Source organism: Aspergillus saccharolyticus, assembly GCF_003184585.1.
Source record: "Aspergillus saccharolyticus JOP 1030-1 unplaced genomic scaffold BP01scaffold_43, whole genome shotgun sequence".
In the NCBI taxonomy this organism is placed as follows: Eukaryota; Fungi; Ascomycota; class Eurotiomycetes; order Eurotiales; family Aspergillaceae; genus Aspergillus; species Aspergillus saccharolyticus.
In genome coordinates, this window is record NW_020290653.1 from 114,727 (window position 1) to 139,809 (window position 25,083).

The window sequence follows — 25,083 nt, forward strand, 5'->3', positions numbered from 1 at the left end:
AGGGTGTGGGCCAAACGCAGGACCTAAATTGCTTTATTAAACCAGCCAGCCGGTCACGGCGCCCCGTCACACGTGCCGCATTGGTTCGGACTCAGGGCCGAGACACGACACTCTCACTTCCGGGAAACGCGGGGCAGAGAAAGAGAACAAAAGGGGGGTGGCATGGATCCAATCCTTACTCTTACTTCAGGAAAATGAAGTTAAAAAAGGGGTGGGGGTGTCTCTGATGAATGATCATTGGGAACAATAAGAGAGAGAGAGAGGAAGAGGAAGAAAAAGGAGATAGTCGAATCCAACAGCGGCAGCGTTGGCGGCGTTGGCGGCGCTGAAGGGTTCGAGTTCGGTTGGATCTACGACTTTCTTCAAGTGGCCAGGGCGGGTTGGTTTAGGTTCTCGATACTGTTCTCTGCTGCGGAACAGGAGTTCAATAGCACCGATGATCGACAGAGAATCGAGCTTCCATCTAGACCCTTTTCTCGCTCTCGCCACAAGTAATCGGTGAAGCTCTCTTTCGATGGAGTCGATAGAGGGATTGAATCCCAATACGTCTTATTCAATTAAGTACACTCGCTTCCCTTTCCCCTACAAGGGTCGGAGTTTGTGCATTGGCGGGGGCCAAAAGCATAATGGTAGGGCATTTATCCGTGCCAGCTGAATATGCAGGCCGGGAGAGAATGTACGTTTATTGAATGTGACAGAGTGGAAGGAGTTGCCGCATTGACTGCGGCAATTGTCGAGTGGTGAGTGATTCATGGAGTGATGAACAAGAATGAATGGATGTGGGGATAATGGGCTGTGTGCCTGAGGCAGAGTGATATATCTGGCGCAGGAGAAACCATGCGAGCATCATAATGAAAGAATCAGCTGCAATCTAACGGGCAGTGCAGAACTCCGTACACAGACCGGAGTAGAATACTGAGACCTATTTTTTGCTAAGCCGGCCGAGGATAGTCGATAATACCAAACTTAGTGTCAAATCAAAACTACCTGTCATCTATTCGGCACTGACTGGGTTGGATGGACTCAAAGTGAAGGAGTGTGTGTCTTCCACCTGTAAGATGAGAGTGACTGCTGCTGACTCGGAACGTGTTGGCTGTCGGTTCTCCTCCTCCACCCCCTTTCAACTCCGGACCCATTCGCTCCAAGCATTGGCCTTATTTTTGTTTCTATTGTACTCAGTTTGATCACCCGTTTCAGACTGCAGATTCCTTATTGATAGCAGCGGTCTTTGTCTTCGGGGTTGTTTCGAAGGTCTCCTCATGCGAGCCTCGAGAATGGATCTCTCGCACACAGTCCATTTGAACTATTTTGAAGGCTAGTAGCCCACGAGATATTTTTTTCAGTTGTGGTGTGTCCTTGGAAAGTGCGGCGCAAGTTCAACTAGCAGTGGAGGAATAGTGTAGTTCCAGTAGTTTAGTTACCCCGGCGCAATAAGTGCAGTAACTGCCGCTGTGCCGGCCGTGCCCGTTTCGACACCAGTTACCGCCGTTGGCCGGCGGGATTAGAGCAGCAATGGCCCCCCCCTAAAGTAAGTACTAAGGTAACTAAGGTGCATACATAGTATTCCGTACTGCTGCTGCTGCTGCTACTGCCACTGACTGCTACTGCCGTGCTGCTCTCCAGTCGATCGCCCTCAATTAGATTCTCCCCTTCCGCCGCCCGCTGCTCGATTAACCTTTCCCAGCAACCTACTGGCATTCCCGCTATATTTCATATTTCCCTCCTCTTCAACCAACTGCACCAGGCTGGTCCTTCCAATCTGAAAAGACAACCCCCCCAAAAATCAATAAAGAAGAACAGACACGGTATAACTTGAAGAAACAGCATTCACTGTGCTCTTTTTGTCCAAACTCGGCTTTACCCGCCCTCTATCTTGTGTGGTTTTTTTGGATTGTGCCCTTACCCGCTAGAGTCTATCGCTCTCTCTCCCCTTAAAACATTGTCTATCATCTGCCCGGTGGTCGATCGGTTGAACAATTCCACCTACGCAATTCCAACCTCCCTCCACTCCTTCCCCCCCCCAAAAACCTCCTCCTCCACTTTTCTGACTTTCGTCGAGGGAAAAAGAGCGTTAACTCTCGTCTCGCTTTTACCTCCTGGATTTCTCTACTTTTGTTTCTCTTCAATTCCTTTCGTTGTGGTGGAAATCCCACCTCCGGGACTGCGAAGTCTTTCCCCGTGGAAAGCAGCACAAAGACATTTTTGCTGAACAACACCCTCTCCCTCTTCCACCCACCCCCGTCGCCGGCCGATTTCTCTGTCGACTTCCTCGCAATCCGTTGCCTACTTCTCCCCTTCCTCCTGAATAATTCACCTTGCAGCAACTGCCTCCTCCGTCGTGGTTTCCCTCGGGTACGCCGTTCGCTGCGTACGATCGTTGACGGGTTATCTATTCCCCGGTGATTGAACGGTTTCTGGTCCGCAAAGTTGGAATTTCCTCGGTGGATCTGCGCACCCCGACAGTTGAATACGACCAGTGGCACTCTTTCCGATCGCAATTTCTTGGAAGCCAACGTTGGCGGCAACGTTGGAGTCACTATATGCTCTCAGACACTCATGGGAATGCTAATAGATCTTCCATACAAGGTGGAAAGTCCCCGCTAGCCTCGGAAAAGGCCTCGATGATGCCGTGGAAGTTATCGACCAATACGTCTCCGGAGGCAAAGAACCGCCCTCCATTGTCTTCGCAACAATCCAACTCCTTGCCCTCCACCCCGTATCAACATGCGCGGAAAATCTCCTTCAACTCCCGGACGCCCTCGCCTCCCCACGGGAGCACCTCCCCCCGCTCTACCCACTCAGAGTCCACCCACCTTCCCCCCTCGATGCGAAAACAGTATGGCGGCTGCCAGTATGAGACGGCGATGGCATTTTTCAGGAGACGAATACCCTACTCCATAGGTGCCGACTTGTTACCGGAGGAGAAGGAGGGCTTAAAGGAGCGGCTGGAGCCCGAAGAGGAACAGAGACTCACCGCCGACATGCTGGAAGTCTACGATCGATTGCTACCGTCGGCAGAGAGCGACGATCGACGACGTCAGCTCGTCCGCAAGCTGGAGAAACTGTTCAATGATCAGTGGCCGGGATGTAATATTAAGGTTCATGTTTTTGGGTCGTCGGGGAATAAACTCTGTTCGAGTGATTCGGATGGTATGTGCCTTGGCTGCTGATGACAGGGACTGCAAGCAGATGATCCCGTGTGAGGACTGGCGGCTGACCCGAGGCATAGTTGACATCTGTATAACCACCACCTATAAAGAGCTGGAGCACGTGTGTCTGCTGGCGGAGGTTCTCGCAAAACGTAAGGAAACTGTGCCCTTTGATCTCGATCGGGTGTCGCATCTCTAACGGTCTCACACTGCAGATGGTATGGAGCGAGTCGTTTGCGTTTCGCACGCAAAAGTCCCCATTGTGAAGATTTGGGACCCGGAGCTGCGATTGGCATGTGACATGAACGTTAACAATACCATGGCTTTGGAGAACACGCGAATGGTCCGGACGTATGTGGAGTTGGACGAGCGCGTTCGGCCCCTGGCCATGATTGTGAAACATTGGACAAAGCGGAGGATATTGAACGATGCGGGTACGTGTCAGATTCTGGGTCCATAGCCTGCAGCGCAAGCTCCGCCCGGCGCTTTTGTTGCCCTGCTTCAGTGACCCCTCCTTTGGTGGATGAATGCAGCTGACCCGTCAAACACAGGGCTTGGAGGAACATTGAGTTCTTATACGTGGATTTGTCTGATTATCAATTTCTTGCAAACGCGAGAACCCCCCATTCTGCCGAGCCTCCAGGCTCGACCCCACAAGAAGAAAACTACAGCTGACGGAATCGTTTGCTCTTTCGATGACGACCTTGATTCTCTCGTCGGGTTTGGCCGACAAAATAAGCAATCCCTTGGAGAATTGCTGTTCCATTTCTTTAGGTACTATGGCCACGAATTGGACTACGAGCAAAATGTGATCTCAGTACGGGAGGGAAAGCTGCTGTCAAAGGAGGCCAAGGGATGGCACTTGTTACAGAACAATCGTTTGTGCGTTGAGGAGCCTTTCAATACGTCTCGAAACCTGGGTAACACCGCGGACGACACCTCGTTTCGAGGGGTGCACATGGAGCTTCGCCGTGCCTTCAAGGCCGTTAGCGAGGGCAATCTGGAACTCTGCTGCGAACAGTACGAGTATCCGCCCGAAGAAGAGCGTTCATGGGAAAGACCGCCTCCTCAACCGCGGCCCATCATCACCGCAGCTCCGCCACCCTCGAGAGGTGGCCGTGGTGGTGGCCGAGGCGGAAGGCACTCGAATCAGTTCGGCCGTGGCGGAAATTCTGGAGGGGGCCGAAGGGCATCCAACACACCCAACAAGTCGAATAGCTTCCGACAACCCAACGGTATGAGTGCATCCGAACTATCTCTGCAAGCCCAGCATGCTCAGTATCTCCTGCATGATCATCTCTACCAACAAATTCAGATCCTTCAAGCCCAGGAACAAGAACTGCGACTCCAACTGCAAAACCAGGCGCTTCTGACAGGGCGGCCTCCGCCCGTCCTCATCCGGCAACCGTTCATTCAATTTCCTATGCCACAGCAGCAAGACACGCCTACGGAGGACAGTTCACGATCACGATCCGGAACGACGAATCACCAAGCGCACAGTGGTGCATCAGTCCGCCAGCCGGTCTACTATAGCACCCAGTACCTCCCGATCACCGTTCCTGGTGTGCAGGGGAGCAGCACCAATCCACCGTCTCCGTCAGCAGCCACCGCCATGCCGGACCTCAGACGCAGTCCCCGCCGGTCATCAGTTGCGAACGGGTCACCAAGCGGATCACTTCGAGCACACTCGCAACCGGCCCGGCCCGTCAACTCCCTTCCCAGCTATGCTCCGCTCTATTCCATTGCGCACGCTGCAGACGGTTCGCCGACATCGAAGTCACGCAACATGCCCGGTTCTCCAGACAACACTCTAGGTGAGACTGAGAGCTCCTTCATGCCTAGCAGTCTACCGAACGTTTCTCGCCCGGGCTACTTCGACGAGAACCGGACGAACGAATATGTGGGGTACTACCTGGCGACCTCGCCGCAATTGCAGGCATATCATCAAAATGCTCTGATGTCCTCCCTCTCGTCTCCGGTCGGACTTAACATGCCAAATGGCGGCATGATGCCTTTTGTCGCAAGTTCCCAGGAATATATGCCCTCGATCCCGCCCAATGACGTATCTGGCCAAGGACTAGATAGCGGTAGTCTTTTTGCCGCCAAGTCTACTTCCACACGACCGCGTGCAGCTTCTCGTCCGGCACGCTCTGCCGATCGTGGCGGTCCTCTGATCGTGGATGGCTCTGTACCTCCTAGTGAACCGCGTTTCTCAGCCTCGGCGGAAGGGTATGACCCCTATGCTACCATGAGCCATTGTACGTCGGCTTCGGATGAGCTCAACACAGACACTCCTGCTAGTGTCTCCGACTCGTTCTCCCAAGACTATCCGGACACTAGCTCCGTTGAGATCGACCCGACCCCATATTTCGCACGACAGGGGATAGAATCATATCCGGCGGGCAAGACCGGCGATCCTTTTGTCAATGGTCATTCAGGAAAGCATAGTCTGCTTTCCAGTCGCCTTCAAAGTCTGCATCTGTCCAACTCAGAGAAAGCGGTCGAGCCTGTGGTTCGTAATGGATCTGAGAAGCCCAAGAATGCTCCCAACCACCAAGAACATTTGGAAAAAGAACCCTCAAGACCAAGACAGGCTCACGCACCGGAGAAAGGAGCGTCGGCCCCGGGTCCTGCTTCTGCGACGGAACCGCAACCTGCACCGACCAGTGGCAAGCGCCGTGTCAATGGTGTCGAGTCGTCCGAAAGAGCCAATGGAGGTACCCATAAGACCAAACCCAAGAACCACAACTCAACGTCTGGGTCCGGGGATAACGAAAGACGCAACGTGGGTTCTCAGTCACGGAAGTCTAATGGGGTCAGTTCAACTCAGGAGTCCACCGCGAACCATGCCAGCGGCGGCTGGCAGATGCCTAAGAGCAGAAAGCCAAAACGGAATGCTAAGCATTCTACCGAACACAGACATGGCTTACATAGCCATGCCGAGCCACTGCCCGCAGATGAATCTCTGCGAAAAGGTGGCTAAGGACATGAAACTCCGGTCTATGCTTTACCGTCGCTCTCGGCACGCGTTGCAACCCCGAAATGCTCCTTGCTGTTCGGTTCCTCGTGATTGAGCCGAGCTTCCGACTGTTTGGTCGAGACTCAATCACCCCATCTCAGACATCGAAAGTACGGGCGCGATGTCACATTGCTTTGTATAGCTTCTCATCGCAGCGCAATCTTTTGCTTCGGTGCGATCTGACTTTCTCTGCCAAGAGTACCCTTCCCCATCTGAGGGAAGGTATTTTGGTAGCGTATAAACGAGGCGATGTCCTCTTGCATATGATATGATCTGGGATGCACTTGCTTTGCTACTTTCATGGTGGTATATGATACGTTTCCTTTTCTTTTTCATGTTGAATATTGGCGTTTTGCAAGGTTGAATCACGGAAATTGGCAACCATGGGGTATGGCTGGCTACCACGGGTTACTCGCATGAATTGCATACGGTATATGTGCCCTGTCTTCATCTTTCACGTTTTGCTTTCTGTTCGCGTCAATTGCACTGCCCGAATTTGGACGGTCACCGACGGCATTTCTTCAACGTCTTTTGGTGCTCAAAAGGGGAAATGGAATACACAAAAACAATCACCCAGCATGGGCCTGGGGACCCTCGATATACAGAAATGGAGTGCCGGCATTGTCTCTTATACATCCTGGCCCCTTTTGTTGGCATTTCTCTTCGTTCTTGTTCTGTTCTTGTTCCTGTGTTCTGTGGCTGGCAACGCATCTTTGAATATTATATCCCACCGGCATGATCATCATCATCATCATCATCATCAGTTACCATTGTCGATATACCAACATAGCAGGGTGCCAGGCGAGTGGGTTTATTGCTTTTGTTATCTACTCATCATTATTTGCATACCTCACCTGTTTCATGTCTGTGTGTTTTGTGCTTCTAGTATCAGAATCGTGTCCCTGCCCTGCTTTTCTTCACCTTGTGTTCACAATTTCTACGGCAGCGAGGATGCGAAATGGGGCGGAGTCTAGACATTGGGAGATTTACATAGGAAAGAAAATCTTCACAAGAAATGAGAAAAAAAAAAGTTGACAAATATACTCATGGAGCCATTTCCACGTTCATTATTGTAGTTACTCCGGAATACCGTGCATTGGCTACTACTAGTGACTAACTACTGGTTGAGTTACGAACTTCGGAGTCAGACTGGGGGTGGTTTGATCCGGCAATCGGCCGGAGGAAAATGCGAGTAGGGCGGACGGGAGGGACCAAACTTCCCGCAAAATAATCGCCGGCTTCTCAACTTAACTCGACTTGGGATTTTATTGACTTTCTTCCTCTCTCCGCGCTTTCTCCAGGACCAATTCTTCTTCCCCATTTCGAGTTTTGTCTTTTTTTTCCTGATCATATAGATCTTATACCATATTACTTGTGCTTCTAATGGTCTAAGTACTCTCAAAAGTCGCCTGCACCCCCCGCCGCTGGGTTCTGTCATGCCTTGAATCACACCACCAAACACAATCATGCCCCCCGAGCCACTAGCACCAGCGGCAGCACCAGCAGCAGCAGCAGCAGCCGCCGCACGCGGCACAACACCGGCCATTCCCTCGCGCAACGCCCTCCGCGTCCTTCGACGGTTGGCTCTGGCCGGATCGACCGTGGGCGGCTTCTGCACCATCGCCGCGATAACCTACGATGTCCACCGCCGAATCACCATTGCCGAACGCATTGTCGAAAACAAGCGCGCCCTTCAAACCTCCGCTCCCAACTACGATGCCACGTCCGCTGCGAAACGGCTCGCTCGCATGATCGAGGCCGCCGAGGCCGGCGAGTTTAATGGCGTCGAGTCCCTAAAGGAGCAGGATCGCGCGGCGGCTGCTGCTGCCGCTGCCGCGGTAGCTGCAACTGCAGCTGCAGCAGCGGCACCCCCACCGTCGGAATTGTTACAGGAAGGGACGGAAGGGAAACAGTCAGATAATACCGCTAGCGCCAGCGGTGTCTTCCCGGATATGTACATCTCTTTGCCGGGTTCTAGGTCGGCACAGGCTCAGGCGGAGAAGTTGTTGAGAGATACGAGACCGGGTCCTACGAATCTGCAGACGAATTCCGGGTTGGATGGGTTGGCTTCGCAGGGTGGTAGCGGCAGCAGAGGTCAAGAGCAGCAGTCGACCATTGCCCTGCAAGAAGCAGCGGAGGAATTGCTGCGGGAACAGCGGCAGGAGCAACATGAGCAGCAGCAGCAGCAACAACAACAGATGGAAGGGGAGGGGGAGTCATTCACGGACGGAAATAGTCTTGTGCGAGAGAAAGAGATATTGAAGGGGTTGGATCACCTGCCGATCATGGCGCGGATTGATTGGCTCCTGGAGAACAACCGCCCGGTTCCTGCAGCCCAGCTGTTCCTGGAATTTCATCCCGAGACGCTTCAGGGTCTTTCCGAGGACCGGAAGCAACTGGCTGAACGGGCGGTTCTTGCCAATTGCAAGGCTGAGAACGTTCATCTTGCGCGCAATGTCTTCGAGCGTGTGGAGGCGGTGGATCGGGTCTCCTTTGAGATGTGGAGGACGATGATCCTCTCCCTGTCGAAGAATGGCAACATTGAGTCTGCGGCTGCGATCTACTCGCGGTATATGCACCAGTTCAAGCCTACCGCGGACATGGTGGATATTATTCTCCGATGCTTGGTCGAGTCTCGCAGACTGACGACGGCGAAGTGGTTCCTTCTCCGGAATTTGGAGCAGGATATCGGCTGCGGTCTATGCGGAGCGTACCTCACCGGACTCTGGAGGAAGACGCGGAGCATTGAGCTCTTGAATGGTCAACTGCACAAGTTGTTGAAGGTTCTCGCTCGCACCGGGAAGAAGCCCACCGATAAACTATTCAATCCGGTGATCAAGGCGTATGTCGAGTTTGGCCGCTATGCTGACGCTGAGGCCCTGGCGAAGCACATGGCAGAAACTTATGAAATCCCGCTTCGCTGTCGCACCAAAGGGCTGCTGCTGCTGGGGTATGCCATGCGGTGTGATTGGCAGGGGGTCTATGCCGGCTTCGAAGAAATGCGACAGCTTGGCTTCATGTATCGCAAGGCCGATATCATCCCCGTCTTTGACCGCATCTTCCTTGAATTCTGGGTGACGCATACTGGGGAGGAGATCCGAGAGTTCTTGTATCGCTACTTGAATGACTTCAAGATTGTCCCTGATCGCGTCTTGTACAAGCACATTCTGGAGGCCTTGGTGCAGAAGGGCGATCGAGAGATGATACATGAGTTCTTGCGCTATGGCCGGGAGCGCAAATGGCCGAAACTGATCAATGAATTCGAGTTTCTGGAGATGCTTCGGGCACGGCGTCACGCCCTCGAACACTCCCCGGTGGGTTTCTGGCAGATGCTGCAAGCGGCACGAATGAAGTACGGACAGTCCGCCGCGTCACAGCGGATCCTGGGCTACGACCAGCACTCGTTGCCTGGTGTTGAACTTAACAAGATGCCGATGTCTGAGGAGATGTCGCCCTTCTTTCACCGGATGCAAGAGGCCGAGTCATCGCGGCGGCCGGTGGATCAGTATCAGAAGCTCCATCGGTTGATGGCCCACCAGATGCATAATGGAAAGTTCGTCGAAGCTCTGAAATACTACGAGGCCGCCAAGGCTGCTAGGTTCCACCTGAAGCAGATGCACGTTGAGATGGCCGTGGCGGCCACCATCCTGGAGAAGGGGATCCAAGCCGCCCGAGAGCTGATCGAATCCGACTGGCGCAGCATTCGCGCCGTGACTCGGTTCCAACCCATGTTCTTTCGCCAGGTGTTCGAAATCAATGATGGGGTCCCCGGGGAACATATCAAGCTCGCGGTCCTCCGCTTCTACGACTTGTGCTCGTCCGGTAGGGATCTGATCGTCAAACACCACATGCTTGTCTCGTTCTGTCGCCGCCTGATTTACGAGCAAAAGCCCGATCAGGCACTCGATCTCCTGGGCGCGGTCTATGCGTCACGTCACCGGCACACCACGCGGTTCGACGACGTCTGCCTGAAGATGTTCCTGCGGGCTTTCGCGCTGGCCGACAATCCCTTGGGTGTTCGGTGGTGTTTGCTGACTGCCCTGTCATGGCAGCCGAAGAGAGTTGGGACCGATTTCATCGTCGAAGTCCGTGGCATTGTTGGTCGGCTACGTCACCGCTCCCAAAGCCACCTCGATAGTATGCCCAATCTGCTCAAGTACGAGAGTTACCTCACGCGTGTCGCTGGCTTGGTAGTCGAGCGGTTCGAACGCAAGGAGAACCCGCAGTGGGAAGTGGTTCACAACCCGCGGGTGAAGCAGACCCGGCGCAGCGAGTTCAAGCAAGCTCCGAACCCCCCGAGAATTTTCCGACTGGAGGATGTGCCATCGATGATTGTGGAGTGGGATGAGGAATATGAATTGGAGGCTGCGCTGGGACGAAATCCCCGCGGTCGCCGCGTGAAAACTCTCGCCGAAATGGATGAGGAGCGAGCGTTGGATGAGTCGTGGACGACGGGAGGAGAGAATATCAAGTGTTGAAGGGATTGGTGGTGACTATTATGCTTCACTCACGTTCTATGATATCCTTTTGATTTACTAGGGAAAGAATCCTATACTGGTTCCATTTGTACATAACTAGTTATAGACAAGGGTATGAGAGTAATGGTTTCGCGGAGTACGAGCTCGAACTAGTGCGCTACGAAGTAATAGCAAGAGTATCAGCAAGAGTATCAGCAAGAGTATCAGCAAGAGTATCAGCAAAATATCAGCAAGAGTATCAGCAAAATATCAGCAAAGGTATGGATATCAGTCACAATGAGGATGAGGTGATGTTGTCTCTAGAGCAGCAAAAAAAAGAATCGTACGGTGCCTGAAATTACTGGATGGGGAATAGTGGCTACTGCTTGGTGTTTTTCACATGTCAGCGTGTCACGCCACTCTCTTTCTCTCTCTCTCTCTCTCTCTCTCTCTCTCTCTCGCTCGCTCTCTTTGGCTCCCTCCCTCCGCCACTTTTTCTTCCTCCTACAAACCCCCCCCCTTTCACGCTTATACCAGCCATCCTCACCCCTTTCTCTTACCCTTTCCTTTGTTGCAGACGAAATATGCCCTGCGCCCTCTTCCGATCTGCTTCACCTCGTCGATTCTGACCTTTTCCCGCCCTTTCCCATCGCACAATGGCCACCGCGGTCGCCAATGGCCATGCCACCCCCTCCGCTGATGCGGCCAAACAACGCAGACTGGCCCACCACGACGCCGACGTCGTGATCGTGGGTGCCGGCATTCTGGGATGTGCCTTGGCTGTGACACTAGGGAGACAAGGTCGGAGTGTGCTGCTCCTGGAGAACTCGCTGAAGGAGCCCGATCGCATTGTGGGAGAATTGCTCCAGCCCGGCGGTGTTCAGGCCCTTGAGCAACTCGGACTCGCCGACTGTTTGGAGGGCATCGACGCGATCCCCGTGGAGGGTTACTATATCACATACTTTGGCAAGCCCGTGGAGATCCCGTACCCCAAGCCGTCCCCGACCACGCCGCCGCCGCAAGGCCGCTGCTTCCACCACGGCCGGTTCGTGATGAAGCTGCGGGCGGCGGCCATGGCGTGTCCCAACGTCACCGTGGTCGAGACCAAGGCCACGGAGCTGATTACATGCGCGCACACCAAGCAGGTCCTTGGCGTCGAGTGCGTGACCAAGGACATGAAGGACTGCTACTTCGGCCAGCTCACCGTCGTGGCCGACGGCTACGCCTCCAAGTTCCGCAAGCAACACCACACGCGCACCCCCGAGGTGCGCTCACGCTTCTGGGGGCTGGAGCTGATTGACCCTGTCATGCCCAAGCCGTACTACGGCCATGTGCTCCTCAGCGACAACGCCCCGATCCTCATCTACCAGATCGGCACCCACGAGACCCGGATTTTGATTGACATCCCGGAGAACCTCCCGTCTGCCTCGGTCAAGAACGGCGGCGTCAAGGGCCACATGCGCAATGTCGTCCTGCCCTCGCTGCCGGAGTCTGTTCGACCGGCATTTGTCGCAGCCCTGGACGAGGGCAAGCTGCGGTCCATGCCCAACTCGTACCTCCCGAGCGCGCGCAACAAGACCCCGGGCTTGGTTATTCTGGGCGATGCCCTCAACATGCGTCATCCGTTGACTGGCGGCGGCATGACCGTTGCGTTCAACGATGTCGTGGTGCTCCGCGAGCTGCTGAGTCCGGAAAAGGTGCCCAGCCTCGGCGACACTGACCGGGTTCTGCAGCAGCTCTCGTCGTTCCACTGGCAGCGCAAGAACGGATCCTCCGTCATTAACATTCTCGCGATGGCTCTGTACAGTCTTTTTGCCGCTAATGGTGGGCCCCCCTCCCCCTTTTCCTTCCGCTCTCCGTCACAACCCAACTAACCTCTTTTTCTTTTTGGGTGATCAGATGAAAATCTCCGCGCCCTTCAACGCGGCTGCTTCCGCTATTTCCAACTCGGCATGACCTCCGGCCCCATGGGCCTCCTCGGCGGCCTGACCAAGAAGCCTGCCGTGCTGTTCGGGCATTTCTTCTCCGTGGCGTTCCTGTCGCTGTGGCTGCTCATCACGGAATCCCCCTTGTACAAACTCCCGCTGATGCTGTGGCAATGTGTTATGGTGTTCTGGACCGCCTGCGTGGTGATTTTCCCGTACATGCTGATCGAAGCATTCTGCTGATCGAAGCTTTTCTACTGATTCATTCACCCCCCTTTCTCTCGGGTGTTGCCTGTATAATATTTACGACCACGGTCTGGTACTTTTAATACCTGTTTTTTTTTTCTTGGGATGGTGATGACCCGAGCTTTCTTGCTGGTCGCTGGTTGCTGGTTGTTTATATGTGATGATGGGTACATACTTTCTTTTGTCGCTGGGGGGATGTATTATGAGTGATAGATAATAGTCATAGCATGTAATTAATATCATAACAAGACACAGACGCCGTTGGACATGGGTTTGCATGGGGGAAAGTGCACACACCGGCCTTTGGGTGCATATAGCCGTAATAGAAGGGGATTATACAGGGTAAGGAAGTATTTAACTAGCAAATTGGTTTCGCTTACCGTGTCTGCCGTCCATTAGTACCTAGTGGTGTAATGTGATGACAGGATCAAGGCAGGACCGGCTCATCCGCTAGCCGGACCTCCTCGCCGCGTGCTGTTGAGCTTGTGTTTGTGTCGTGTTCTCCTCCGTCTCCTCCTTCTTCGGTGTACTGTGCAGATGAGGGACTCCGTAGAGAAGAATCATCTAGACCAACTGCAGATAGAAGTTAGCATTGAGTCCCAACAGCGAAACACCTCTTCCCCCGCTCCCGGAAAGAAAAAAAAAACCTACCAAAAGCCCTCATCCCCCAACTTCCCACAAAGGCGCCCCCAAAAACCACCGCCAAACACACAAAAATCGCCGGGGTAAATCTCCCCACCGTCACACTGTAGATCAAACTACACACGGTAGGCGCGAAGATGCGGGCCAAGGCGTGCAGCAACCCTTTCGCCCCAAGGATCTGGCCCAGACCCGCGCGGGGCACGTGTTTCGTGAGCGAGGACTGTAACAGGGGCACGCCCATGCCGCCCAGCGCCATGGTGATGCCGGAGAGGGTCATGCAGGCGCCGTTGGGGGCGAGGGCGTAGCCGATGTTGCCGAGGGTGTCGAGGAGGATGGAGAGGCGGATGAGGGTGAGTTCGCCGGGGGTGGAGCCGGGGATCTTTCGGTCGGGAGTGTGGGGATGGGGGCCTTCGGGGGATGCGAGGAAGAAGGTGGTGATGAGCGGGTAGAGGACGAAGAGGTTGAGGACGCGGATGACGCTGACGGTGGAGATGAAGAGGCTCGACTCCACGTTGCCCCAGCCGAAGTTGTACTCGGCGTACATGATGATGACCTGGGCGGTGCCGAGGGCGACGCCGAAGGCTAGCGTGTCGAGGGCTGTCAGGAGGATGATGTTGCGGCGGAGGGCCGGGGTCGCGCCCCCCGGGTTGGGGAAGAGGGCGCTGGGCCGCCCGACCGGGGGGAAGAGGACGGCGAGTGGGGTGAGGAGGTGTTTGGGGTTGAGGGTCGCCCAGATGGTCGCGGGCGGCTGGTCGTGCTGGTGTTTGCGGTGGCGGTCGCGGTAGGTTGCCTGGCGCGCCGGGGAGAGCGATTCCGGGACGACAGCGACGATGGTGACGAGGAAGAGGAGGTGCAGTCCCAGCGAGGAGGTGAAGACGTCGAGCACCTGGCCGGTGCGCTTGATGAGGATGGCCGCCAGCAACGGGCCCGCGGCCAGGCCGGAGAAGAGCGCCCCGTACAGGTACCCGAAGGCGACGCTGCGCTTGGCGGGGACGGTGCAGTCCGAGGCGTAGGAGGCGGTCAGCGCCATGATCGTCGTGAAGGAGCCGCCCAGCCCGTCCACAAAGGCCGACACCAGCAGCACGTTCACCGAGACCAGGTCCGGCTGCGCGGCCACGAAGATGGTGATCGCCTCCGCGACCACCGTCGCCAGCGCGCTCAGCCCGATCAGCCTCGTCCGGCCGTAGCGGTCGGAGAGGTGACCCAACCGGGGGCAGGCCAGCGCCGACAGGATCCCCGCCACCAGGTTGAAGTACAGCTGGAACCGCGCCACCTGCGACTGCACCTCGGGGATCTGGCACTGCGAGTTGTCGTTGCCGATGATCACCGGCAGATACGTGAACCCGGGGTTCGCGGTGGCTTTCTTGGCCATGTAGTCTTTGCAGATCAGAGTCACCATCAGGTTGATTTTCGGCACCGCTGTGCCGCCGAATCCCACCATATACAGGATCAGGAAGGGGAATAGCCAGAAGACCTGGGCCGAGAGCTTTATCAGCGGTTGCAGGATGTGTGGGAGGGGAGGAGTTGGAACTCACGCTAGCCTTCCGCCATGAGCGTTGAGGGCTTTCGTCCTGGTCATCGTCGTGACCTGAGGGCGAGAGACTCGCCGCGTCGGAGTCTGGCGATGGGCTGCTTGAGTCGCCCAGTAGAGGCGTCTGTTCGTGGCTCTCAAAATGAGCCGAGGCGGCGGTTGGAGGCGCTTTCGTTCGTGGTGAAATGCCCGTCATGATTGATAGAGCGTTAATCTGAAAATACAAAGGCACCAGAGAGATTACATAGAGTCCAATTAAGAGATGCCTGCTGCCTGTAAATCCAAGAGGGGGGAAGTGCGATAACCCCGGAACTGGTTGTGGTTGAGTTGCAGTTGCTTATCAATCAATCAATCAATCGAGCTCAACAGACGTGTTCAAAATGCGCCGGAGATAGAGAGATAGAACTCCAGGATTCGAATGAGCGAGTGATGTATCACGAAGGAGTGACGTGATTGACGGGACAATGGCATGCATGCATTGAGCTTCGCAGTAGTCCGTAGTGCGTAGTAATAACCAGCAGGGGTTTGTTGTTGGTTTCAGGTGATGAATGGTGAAGCAAGGAAGTTTGATAAGAACCTTGGAAGCAGAAGCCAATCGCCGATAAGCCATCGGCCCTCCGGAACCCCGACTCTCCGCTTGAAGACAATAATCCGTAATGCGTAAATGTACCGCAAATCACTTTTTACATTTATCACAATCCCCAAGATTATCCCCAAGACTATCCCCAAAATTAGAGAGGAAAAGAAAAAAAGAAAGAAAAAGATGCGAGAAGAATATAGACGCCTGCCATCCTGATAGCCCGGATAATCGTACAATTAGAGAACCAACGAGGAAGCACGCTGTCCCGCAAAGAACTTCTTCTGTTCCAAGCATCGCTCACTCTTGCATCCCTGGCAGCGCAACGTCATCTGCAGGGAACACAGCTCCCCCGAACGAAGATGTTCCTGAGCCACGTCCGCCAGAGCCTGAATAAAAATAGGGCTCCCATTCAGACTCTCCGCACGCTTGACACCGGGGTGGTTCGCCTCCTCCATCACTTCGAGATCCAGCTCGTAGAGAGTTTCAATGTGATCGCTGGTAAAGGCAATGGGAACCAGAACAATGTCGGTCTGACCCCGCTTCACGTACTCCTGCACGGTATCACTCGTCTGTGCTCCTAGCCAAGCCTTCGGTCCGACCTGAGATTGCCAGCACAATCGGTAAGGGTTGCTGAACTTGAGTCGCTGCATCACCGCGTGAACAGTGGCAGCAACTTCTGCCGGATAGGGGTCGCCTACACATCATCGTTAGCAAGCAGTGTCACGTGGGAGGAGGGTCGGGAAATAAGGGCCAGCCTACCGCGATTGACCACGCTCATGGGCAGACTGTGGGCGGAGAACAACAGAACCACCCCGTCTCGCTTGTCCGCGGGATAGGTCTTTAATTGATCCTCGATGTTCTTCGCAAACGCCTCAACAAGACCCGGATGCGTTGGCCATCGGTCAATGACGCTCCACTGGATGGCGCCAGCTGGTTGCCCGTCGCCATTGGCCCGTGGTCCCTCCAGGCGATTCCTCCACTTCCACAGCTCATTCAAGGAGCTGCCCGTAGTCGAGCAAGAGTATTGCGGGTACTGCGAGAAGGCAACCGCCCGTCCACCTTTTCCGTTCCCGAATCCATCCTGTAGCAATTGCGCGTACATCGTCTCTGTCAACGGCGCAGCGTAGCGGAAGGCAACGTAGGGCTTGTGGGGGGCGGTCTCTGGGCTGATCTTATCCAGCAGCTTGCACATCTCCTCACACTGGTATTCCGACCACTTTCTGATCGGCGACCCTCCGCCAATCTCTGCATACTGCTTCTGAATCTTGGGTGTTCTTCGCTTTGCAATCAATGGTCCGAGATAGGACTGTAGTCGACCCAGGGGGATCAAATCGCCATCGGCCTGGTGTAGGGAGTTCATTTAGTTGGGGAGTGCGGTGAGAACAAGAAGCATTCCCCGGGGGCACGTACGAATAGCCTGCTCAGAAAGTCTTCCACCTCGCTAGTTGTCGATGGTCCGCCCATGTTGAGAAAGACCATGGCCGTTGGGCCCTTGGAGCCGGTCGCATCTTGAGTAACCGGAGGTACTGCGGTTGCAAGGCCCTGTCTCTGTTCGTAAAAGTAGTTGAAGGAAGCGCGAGTTGCCGGTCGCAACACTTGCCGAGGGAGAGTGAATGGGCGACGAAGAGCCATGACTGTCATATGATACTGCCTCTTCGACAGTACGGCGATCAATCTGAACAGAGAGAATAACTTGAGGCCGATTGGAAAAGAGTCAAGAGAAATTCAGGACAGGCACAAACCGTGACAAGGACAGATTTGATGGCATGGGGGCTTAGTGGAACAGCCAAGCTGAGAAAGCCGACCGAGCCTCGAACAGAACGGGATCTGATGACGGAGGCCTACTTCTCCGATGCGCCAATCACCGCCAGCTAACAGTCATCAGCTTCAATCGGGGGAGAAAGTCCAGATCACATGATTTACGTGTTCTCCCCGCGTTGTCTTCCGCTCTCTGACCGCCCGCCAAAGCGCGTCACCGCGATTATTATGTGAGAGAGTGAGAGAGAGAGAGTGTGTGTGTGTCTGTGTCTGCCAGGCAGCAGAACCACAGCCAGGCAGAGACCACTCAACTCTCGCCTAACCTCTAGACCATGAAATATAATCTTCTTCCCACACCACAATCCATCTCTGCTTCTTTGGTTGAGAAATTTGCTTAATTCACTAAATTATTACATCTTAAACCCCGACTATGGCCGACGGTAATCCGCCACGAGACGATGAAGTAGGCGAAGAGGAGGAAGAGGAAGTTGATGAATCCGTACATAAATGACCTTCTCTCCATGTTAAGCAACGCCCCACTGATCAGAGATAGAACTACAAATCGGTAAAAGATGCGGTGCTCTTCGCCATCGAAGTCAGCGACTCGATGCTCACCCCGCGCCCATCCTCCGACCCCAGGAAACCCGTCGAAGAATCCCCGGTCACCGCAGCGTTAAAATGCGCCTATCACTTAATGCAACAGCGAATCATCTCCAACCCCCAGGATATGATGGGGGTCTTACTCTACGGAACGCAGGCGTCCAAGTTCTACGATGAAGACGAAGGCAGCCGAGGCGACCTGTCCTATCCCAACTGCTATCTATTCACCGACCTCGATATCCCATCTGCACAAGAAGTCAAGGACCTGCGAGCCCTGGTGGAAGATGCAGGCAAAGCCCGAGACATTCTGCGGCCGGCGCAGAAGCAAGTCTCAATGGCGAATGTACTGTTCTGTGCCAACCAGATATTCACATCCAAAGCGCCCAACTTCCTGTCGCGGCGACTGTTCATAGTTACCGATAACGACAGTCCCCACAGTGAAGACAAAGCCTTACGGTCGGCCGCCACAGTACGGGCGAAGGATCTGTATGATCTTGGGGTTACCATCGAGCTCTTTCCCATCTCCCAGCCGGAACACGAGTTCGACAGCTCCAGGTTCTATGATGTAAGGTTCCGGCCTCAGGCGTGGCCTCCACGATACTGATCAGCTGTAAAGGATATTATCTACAAAACTTCCCCGAGTGACCCAGATGCTCCGGCGTATCTGCAACCCGACTCCAAAGTCTCAACGGCCACTGCAGATGGGATCTCCCTCCTCAATACCTTATTGTCCAGTGTCAAATCACGATCCGTCCCTCGACGTACTCATTTCTCTAACATGCCCCTCGAACTCGGGCCCAATCTCAAGATCTCCGTCTCAGGCTACATACTTTTCCGGAGGCAAGCGCCCGCGCGGAACTGCTATGTTTGGCTCGGAGGCGAGAAGCCCGAGATCATCAAAGGAGTGACCACGCAAATTGCCGACGACACGGCGCGGACAGTGGAGAAAACGGAGATTCGAAAAGCCTACAAGTTTGGCGGAGATCAAGTGATCTTTACCCCCGAGGAGCAGAAGGAATTGAAGAACTTCGGCGATCCGGTCATTCGCATCATCGGCTTCAAGCCGGCCCCTGCGCTCCCTTTCTGGGCGAACATGAAACACCCTTACTTCATTTATCCATCGGAAGAGGACTATGTGGGCTCGACCCGCGTGTTCTCCGCCCTGCAACAGACGCTCCTGCGGCAGAACAAAATAGCCCTTGTCTGGTTTATCCCACGTCGGGCTGCGAACCCGGTCCTTGGGGCCATGATCGCCGGGGAGGAGAAGGTCGATGAACACGGGGTGCAGAAGATGCCCCCGGGCATGTGGATCCTGCCCCTACCCTACGCCGATGATGTTCGCCAGAACCCCGAGACCACCCTGCATGTGGCCCCAGAACCGTTGATCGACCAGATGCGTGTGATCATCCAGCAGCTGCAACTTCCTAAGGCCTGCTACGAACCTCTAAAATACCCGAATCCCTGTAAGTGCCTGCCTGACCTCTACGGTGGAGAGGCTGCACGCTCAAACTATCTTAGCATTACAGTGGCATTATCGCATCCTGCAAGCACTGGCTCTAGATGAAGATCTGCCCGAGAAGCCGGAAGACAAGACGGTACCGAAATATCGACAAATTGACAAGGTAGGAATCTACGCCTGCGCAACCCATAACCATCACTGATCACCCGTGTCAGCGCGCTGGGGACTATGTCTTATCATGGGCCGACGAGCTCGAGAAGCAGTACGCCCAAGTCGCGGGGAAGAAGCCCGCCACCAGTACCCTGATCCATCGAGGAGCGAAGAGCCGAGCCCCTGACGACGGAGAAGAGTCGAGCAAACCAGCCAAAAAGGTCAAAGTAGAAGCGGACAACAACATTGAGGAAGAAGTGCGCCGGCATTACCACAACAACAATCTGTCGAGGGTAGGTCTGATGCACCGTATGGAGTATGCGAATCAGGCTAATAATACGTCATGCAGCTCACGGTCAATATTCTGAAGGACTTCCTCGCGTCTCATGGCCGCTCTGGGGTGGGAAAGAAAGCGGATCTAATCGATCGCGTGGAACAGTTTCTGGAAGCCTGAATGGCTGAAGGCCTTAATGACTCCAAAAATAAAATATAATGACTATACATTAATCTTCAAGCACAGTGCTGCTGTAATCACGTTGGGCAACCAATTGTCTTTTGTTGTTAGGCCAAGTCAGACCGTGTATGAGTAGGATACCTAATTTCAAGCTTATTTCAAGCTCAGGAGGGGCTGTCGGTCTGTATGATGCGGTCACATATGTATTGCGTAAAAGCCGCAGAACTCAGTGACATAGTCATCCATTTTAAACCGAAGGACATGCAAGGTGAGGGCGATTGTGCCCTGTGGGGAATTCGAGCAGCGTCCTGTTCCGAGGCCAGGCGGAGCCGATCAGGCTGATCGCAGTCGATGATGCTAACTAGTCCAGGGGCACTCCCACGGTTTGCCACTTTTCAAAGAAGCTTGGCGTGGATGAGACATGATGACATGAGGATGATGATGCTGACCAGACCGGACGATGAGTTATAGTTATGTATCATAATCCTTCCAGGTAGGAATTCTGGTTAACTTCAAGTCATCCACGGTAGGTGTTTATACCCAAATAATACTGTGTAGGTCAGGTTGCAGTCACATCGGAGGGAATGGATCTGCTCGGTGATGTGTCTAGAGTGTGGAGTCTGTCTTTCGCCTCCCGATCGGGCGGCCGCCAAGTCAGGTCTACATCACGTGATACACTTGCAGCGGGGGACGCAATGTCAGTCCGTCCGTCAGTCAGCGACAGCACGTAAGTTACTCTCCCTCCTGTCACTGACACTGGACTGCCCGTCCGTCGTCCAGGATTGGATGCGTTGTTGGATGCCGACGAATGCCGATTGTTGACATCAAAATAACCTACTTCTCGTGCTGCACGGGTTCCAAGGGTTGCTTCGGGACTTCTGGCTCATCAAGTTATTCAACTAATTCATTCAGTAATGCAATTGCACCCAATTGATTCCAATTAATCTCCTCCAATATTACATACGTATCAGATCAATGGTCCCCATTCCAGCCGGAATTATTAGACTGGTGTGTATACCTGAGGCCAGCCAATTCACCCCTGCCGTGCCTCTCTCTCTCTCTCTCTCTCTCTCTCTCTCTGTGTGTCTCTCTCTCCCTCCCTCTCTCTCCCTCTTGTTTCTCTCTCCTCTCCTCCTCCTTCTCCTCCTCTTCCCCTTCCTTTCCGTGTGTGTGTGTCTTCCCCGCCCAACGAGTCCGTCTACAGTCCTCGTTGTCCACCAACTACTTTCCGGCACTGCCTTGAATTCACTCCCTCTCATCCCTTCTTCGTCCCCTTTCTCTTCTTTTCTTTTTTTTTTTTCCCTCTGCCAATTCAATTTAATTACCACTCTTGTCCTTCTTTACTATTTTCCTTTCTTTCCTTCAATTGAATTGATTCTAATCTTATCGCTGGAACGGCACACCAGCTGGCCGTTCTTCATTGCACCCCCCCCCCCCCCCCTCCTCCCCTTCTCCCCCAACGCCCACTGGTTGTGACTTGGTAGGCGCACTGCGCTCTCGTTGGTTGCACCTGTTGGGCCTTGCTAATTGCGCCGCAAGACTCCCAATCTATTGCTCGCTGCCTATTTCTGGCTAGCTGGTTGGCCCGCATTCTGGTTGACGCACAACGAGGTCACGCTGCGTCTGCAACGCGTTTGTTGTCTGTCTCGGTCGCACTTCGATTTCTCCGCCTCGAAACCACCTCCAGCTGCATTCTCAACCCTTCGGCTCGGTCACCAAACCAATCCCTTGAAATTCACTCTCATTCGTCTATTGCCGCGATCACTGCCTGGGCTTGTCGACTCATCGCGCGCATCCCTGGTGTCGGTGTCCCGATACGCTCAGCTCGAGGTCACCCTACTCCCCAAGCCCATCTTCGCTGGTCGGCTCAAGCAACGAAACCCAACGCGAAAGATATCGACGTCAATCAGCCCCACGGGAATTTGGTCGCAAGCCGGAGGATGATTCAGAATTGATACGACGATACGAAGACCGAGGCGACGAGTTACGCGGGATACCCACGGCACCTGCGTCTGTGCTCGAGACAGCAGCCCGCGACGACGGCAGATCCCTCCGTGGGCTCACCACCCTTTCTCTCGCCCTCCATCGCGAGCTATTAATACCGGATCTCTGCCAAGATGTCTACAGTCGAAGATCCTTTCGTCTCCCACTCCCGGGAGGGGATGGCTTCTCGCGATTCGCACAAGCTTTCTTCCTTCGACACGCAATTGTTCGGTTTGAATGCATCCTCTCCGGCTCAGGCCAAACGGGCGCTTGAGGCCCATCTGGCGGAAACGGAGCGCCGACTCGAAGAGGCAGGCAAGCTGGGCACGGCTCTGATTGAGCAGCAGAAGCAGCTCGAAGAAAAGCTGCGAGAAGTGGAACAGCAGCAGCAGGAGGAGGGCCAGATTGGTCCCGATCTACGTCGCAAGTTGGCCGACCTGGAGAAAGAGTACAATGAGATCGGCCGGGAAACGGCACGCGCATTCCTCGCCCCGAAACGTTTGGCAAGCGGTGAAGATGGCCACTTTGGGACTCCGCATGGGCAGAAGGTAAGACGGCAGTCTGCAGTGGGCTTGGTACACACAGCTAACGACCCTACTCTTAGTCACCCATCAGCACGGCTCTCTTCGCCGGCCAAGCCACCCCCTCGCCCAGCAAGGTCAGCGTTCCGTCTCGAAAGCAGCGCAACCAGCCCTCCAACCGTGTTCATGATATTGAATTCGCTACCGAGATCTCTACCTCTCTCCTTGCCCAGGTGCGCCAACTGCAGGCCCTGCTCGCCGAGCGTGAGGAGGCTCTCAAGAATGTCAACCTTGAAAAGTCGCGACTCGAACTTGAGGCGGAGGGCTATGCGCAACGCATCAGGATCCTGGACGAGAGCGAAGAACGCTACAAAGATGAAAATTGGACCTTGGAGACTCGAACCCGTGAACTGATGACAGCCGCCAAGGAAGCTGCTGACCGGGAAAGCCGACTGAACAGCAGCCTGGGGGCTTTGGCTTCAGAGAAGAGCGCTGTGGAACGAGAGCTGGAAGAGCTGAGGCAGGCAAATGCGAAGTTGATCGAGGATCAGACCGCGGCGCAAAAAGCCAACGATGCTGAGATCCACCTTCTGCGTCGGAATCTGCATGCGGGAGATGCTGAGAAGCTTGCGTTGCAGCAGAAAGTCGAGGAGCTGAACTCTCAGAATGAGGAACTTGCCAGGGCGGTGGCCATGCGCCTCCGCCAGCAAGAACAAGAGCTTTCTCGTGAAGTCCATAGGCATCCAGACTCGGACGACCAAGATCAATCGACTCCTGAGAACTCCCCGCCCCCGTCCCCGAACAAGTTCACGCCGCGGCACAACCACCTCGAAACGGAGACGTTGAAGAGCTCGCTCGGTCACGCCCACCGCATGATCCAGAACCTCAAGAGCACCATCCATCGCGAAAAGACCGAGAAGATCGACCTGAAGCGCATGCTCCAGGAAGCCCGTGATGAGATTGAGCAGAAGCGCCGTGAATCCACTGCCACCACCGGTCCTACCAGCAAACGCCAGAAGACCAAGCCAGACCCTGCACGCAAGGCCCCCCGGCCGGATCTCCTGGGCGCTGGTCGGAAGAGGGCGGAGATCGAGATCCATGAATCAGACTGGGAGGACAATGCTACTGACGCCAGCCCCTCTCACAAAGCCGCTCTCAAGGCCTCCCGGGCGCGCATGGGAGGACAGTCCTCCGCAGAACCGAGTGATGCATACCAGACCGCTACCGAGGCAGACGACAGCTTTGAGACTGCCACCGAACGCGGAACAGCCACCGAAAGCGACGCGTTCCAGACTGGTCTCGAGAGCATGGCTGATGACAGCACGGATAGCGGCGAGCTCACGGAGACGGACAACCGGCTGCAGCGGACTCCACGCGGACGCGTCTCCTCGTTCACAATGGCCAAGACTCGCGACAGGAAAGTCTACGAGAGCACCGCGTCCAATTCTAGTGACGAGGACATGATCGACGAGGAAGGCTTCCCATCGCCCACGAGTCAAATCAGTCCTCGGTACAGGGTGCGGAACAAGAGGAGCATTGTGCGGAGGATTCGTCCCTCTGGCGAAGCTCCTATGGCTTCCAATAGCAGACCTTCTACCGCTCGCGATTCTCCCGCTACCAGCTTCCTGCAAAGCTCAGCCAGCCCTGAAGGGCAGAGTCTTTTCATGGAGCTTGCTGAGTTGGATGGAGACGAAGATCAGGAGGGTGACTTTGGACCCCCTATGCGATTCGACACGGCCTCGCAGGCCTCGACTCCGCGCATGCTCCCCGCTTACGACTCAAGACGTCCATCGGAAGCCGTGCTTACTGCTGTGCCGAGACCTGTCATGGTTGATTCCGCTATGATGACAGATCCGTGGGAGCCCGCCGTACCCGCTACAGTCACTGCTATCCCGAATGGTGAAGAGATGAACAAGGATGTGCAAGAGTCGTCCTCGAAGCTGTCCATGTCTGATACTGGCACTGCGACGGAGGAACCGCAGAAGCCCGAATTGGCGCATGCTTCCACCCAGTGGACCGTCCCGGACTCCGAGGCGATCGCCGCCGAGATCTCGAAAGAATTGGAGCAACCATCAGTTCAGTCGCAACTAGAAGTCTCTTCTGTCGCTTCTGAGGAGACTGCTCCATCTCCGCCGAGGCGCTCTCCTCTGACTACCGCATATGCCATCGGAGTCACGACAGAACCCGTTGCCTCTGTTGTCCCTGCACCACCTGAGATCGCATTGTCCCCGATCTCCTCTTCGTCCACTGAGCCGATCAGACCTGAACCGGCATACGTCCCCACCGTGGCGCTGTCGACACTCTCGTCTCAACACACTTTGCCCATTGCGGCGGCCCTCCCTGAGCCTGCGCCGGTGGTAGCCCTTGCTGAGCATGGCACCAATACTGAGGCTGTGGCATTTGCCACCTCGTCGATCTACTCATCGCAAACCGAGCCTGTGGCAGCTATTCCTCGACCACTCCCAATGGTTGAGCCTGTCGTCATTGAGAAGCGCGTTGAAGTGGAACGAGAACGTGAGCTTCCAGCATTGAGTCTGTCGTCGATCGAAACCCAGCAGACGGAGCCAGTTGCGGCTGTTCCTCAGCCCCTCCCAGTGGTCGAGCCCGTG

The 25,083-nt window shown here is 54.9% G+C and overlaps 7 protein-coding genes across 7 annotated transcripts in view; 6 read left to right on the forward strand and 1 right to left on the reverse strand.

The window, feature by feature from the left end:
• Window positions 1-2,178: 2,178 nt before the first annotated feature.
• Window positions 2,179-6,342, forward strand: BP01DRAFT_161377 (PAP/25A associated domain family). Its single transcript, XM_025570699.1, has 4 exons — window positions 2,179-3,150; window positions 3,230-3,301; window positions 3,365-3,583; window positions 3,701-6,342. Exons 1-4 carry the CDS (start codon window positions 2,541-2,543, stop codon window positions 6,130-6,132), a joined length of 3,333 nt encoding a protein of 1,110 aa, XP_025427726.1. The 5' UTR covers window positions 2,179-2,540; the 3' UTR covers window positions 6,133-6,342.
• BP01DRAFT_161378 (uncharacterized protein) lies at window positions 6,343-7,204 on the forward strand. Its single transcript, XM_025570700.1, has one exon. It carries the CDS (start codon window positions 6,552-6,554, stop codon window positions 7,140-7,142), a length of 591 nt encoding a protein of 196 aa, XP_025427727.1. The 5' UTR covers window positions 6,343-6,551; the 3' UTR covers window positions 7,143-7,204.
• A 258-nt stretch (window positions 7,205-7,462) lies between these two features.
• BP01DRAFT_360093 (pentatricopeptide repeat protein) lies at window positions 7,463-10,780 on the forward strand. The gene has a single exon (XM_025575835.1). The coding sequence runs from the start codon at window positions 7,635-7,637 to the stop codon at window positions 10,644-10,646; it is 3,012 nt and encodes a 1,003-aa protein (XP_025427728.1). The 5' UTR covers window positions 7,463-7,634; the 3' UTR covers window positions 10,647-10,780.
• Window positions 10,781-11,140: 360 nt separating this feature from the next.
• erg1 (squalene monooxygenase erg1) lies at window positions 11,141-13,138 on the forward strand. The gene is made up of 2 exons (XM_025573725.1): window positions 11,141-12,449; window positions 12,525-13,138. Exons 1-2 carry the CDS (start codon window positions 11,282-11,284, stop codon window positions 12,791-12,793), a joined length of 1,437 nt encoding a protein of 478 aa, XP_025427729.1. The 5' UTR covers window positions 11,141-11,281; the 3' UTR covers window positions 12,794-13,138.
• Window positions 13,139-13,223: 85 nt separating this feature from the next.
• BP01DRAFT_376787 (ferrochelatase) lies at window positions 13,224-17,181 on the reverse strand (the record flags this gene model as incomplete). The annotated part of the gene is made up of 4 exons (XM_025576966.1): window positions 13,224-13,369; window positions 13,448-14,696; window positions 16,319-16,891; window positions 16,960-17,181. 4 exons carry the CDS (start codon window positions 17,179-17,181, stop codon window positions 13,224-13,226), a joined length of 2,190 nt encoding a protein of 729 aa, XP_025427730.1.
• A 398-nt stretch (window positions 17,182-17,579) lies between these two features.
• Window positions 17,580-20,005, forward strand: akuA (putative DSB repair complex subunit Ku70). The gene is made up of 6 exons (XM_025575836.1): window positions 17,580-17,806; window positions 17,861-18,472; window positions 18,524-19,370; window positions 19,426-19,529; window positions 19,582-19,809; window positions 19,866-20,005. The coding sequence occupies exons 1-6, from the start codon at window positions 17,738-17,740 to the stop codon at window positions 19,968-19,970; spliced, it is 1,965 nt and encodes a 654-aa protein (XP_025427731.1). The 5' UTR covers window positions 17,580-17,737; the 3' UTR covers window positions 19,971-20,005.
• A 1,819-nt stretch (window positions 20,006-21,824) lies between these two features.
• The window catches only part of BP01DRAFT_161478 (putative nuclear migration protein (ApsA)), a 5,772-nt gene continuing 2,513 nt past the window's right edge, over window positions 21,825-25,083 (forward strand). Inside the window, exons 1-2 of the mRNA XM_025570701.1 lie at window positions 21,825-22,501; window positions 22,558-25,083. The exon at window positions 22,558-25,083 is cut by the window's right edge and continues 3 nt beyond it. Coding sequence (XP_025427732.1) covers window positions 22,088-22,501; window positions 22,558-25,083 — 2,940 coding nt within the window. The 5' untranslated portion in view covers window positions 21,825-22,087. The remainder of the gene's footprint in view (window positions 22,502-22,557) is intronic.

Excerpts from the sequence above, each read along its gene's own strand:
- BP01DRAFT_161377 (XM_025570699.1), top strand. The coding sequence starts at position 2,541 with ATGCTCTCAGACACTCATGGGAATGCTAATAGATCTTCCATACAAGGT. Across the intron at positions 3,151-3,229 it reads CTGTTCGAGTGATTCGGATG|TTGACATCTGTATAACCACC; the intron begins GTATGTGCCTTG and ends CCCGAGGCATAG. Across the intron at positions 3,302-3,364 it reads GGCGGAGGTTCTCGCAAAAC|ATGGTATGGAGCGAGTCGTT; the intron begins GTAAGGAAACTG and ends CTCACACTGCAG.
- BP01DRAFT_161378 (XM_025570700.1), top strand. The coding sequence starts at position 6,552 with ATGGGGTATGGCTGGCTACCACGGGTTACTCGCATGAATTGCATACGG.
- BP01DRAFT_360093 (XM_025575835.1), top strand. The coding sequence starts at position 7,635 with ATGCCCCCCGAGCCACTAGCACCAGCGGCAGCACCAGCAGCAGCAGCA.
- erg1 (XM_025573725.1), top strand. The coding sequence starts at position 11,282 with ATGGCCACCGCGGTCGCCAATGGCCATGCCACCCCCTCCGCTGATGCG. Across the intron at positions 12,450-12,524 it reads CAGTCTTTTTGCCGCTAATG|ATGAAAATCTCCGCGCCCTT; the intron begins GTGGGCCCCCCT and ends TTGGGTGATCAG.
- akuA (XM_025575836.1), top strand. The coding sequence starts at position 17,738 with ATGGCCGACGGTAATCCGCCACGAGACGATGAAGTAGGCGAAGAGGAG. Across the intron at positions 17,807-17,860 it reads AAGAGGAAGTTGATGAATCC|AACTACAAATCGGTAAAAGA; the intron begins GTACATAAATGA and ends GATCAGAGATAG. Across the intron at positions 19,810-19,865 it reads ACAACAACAATCTGTCGAGG|CTCACGGTCAATATTCTGAA; the intron begins GTAGGTCTGATG and ends TACGTCATGCAG.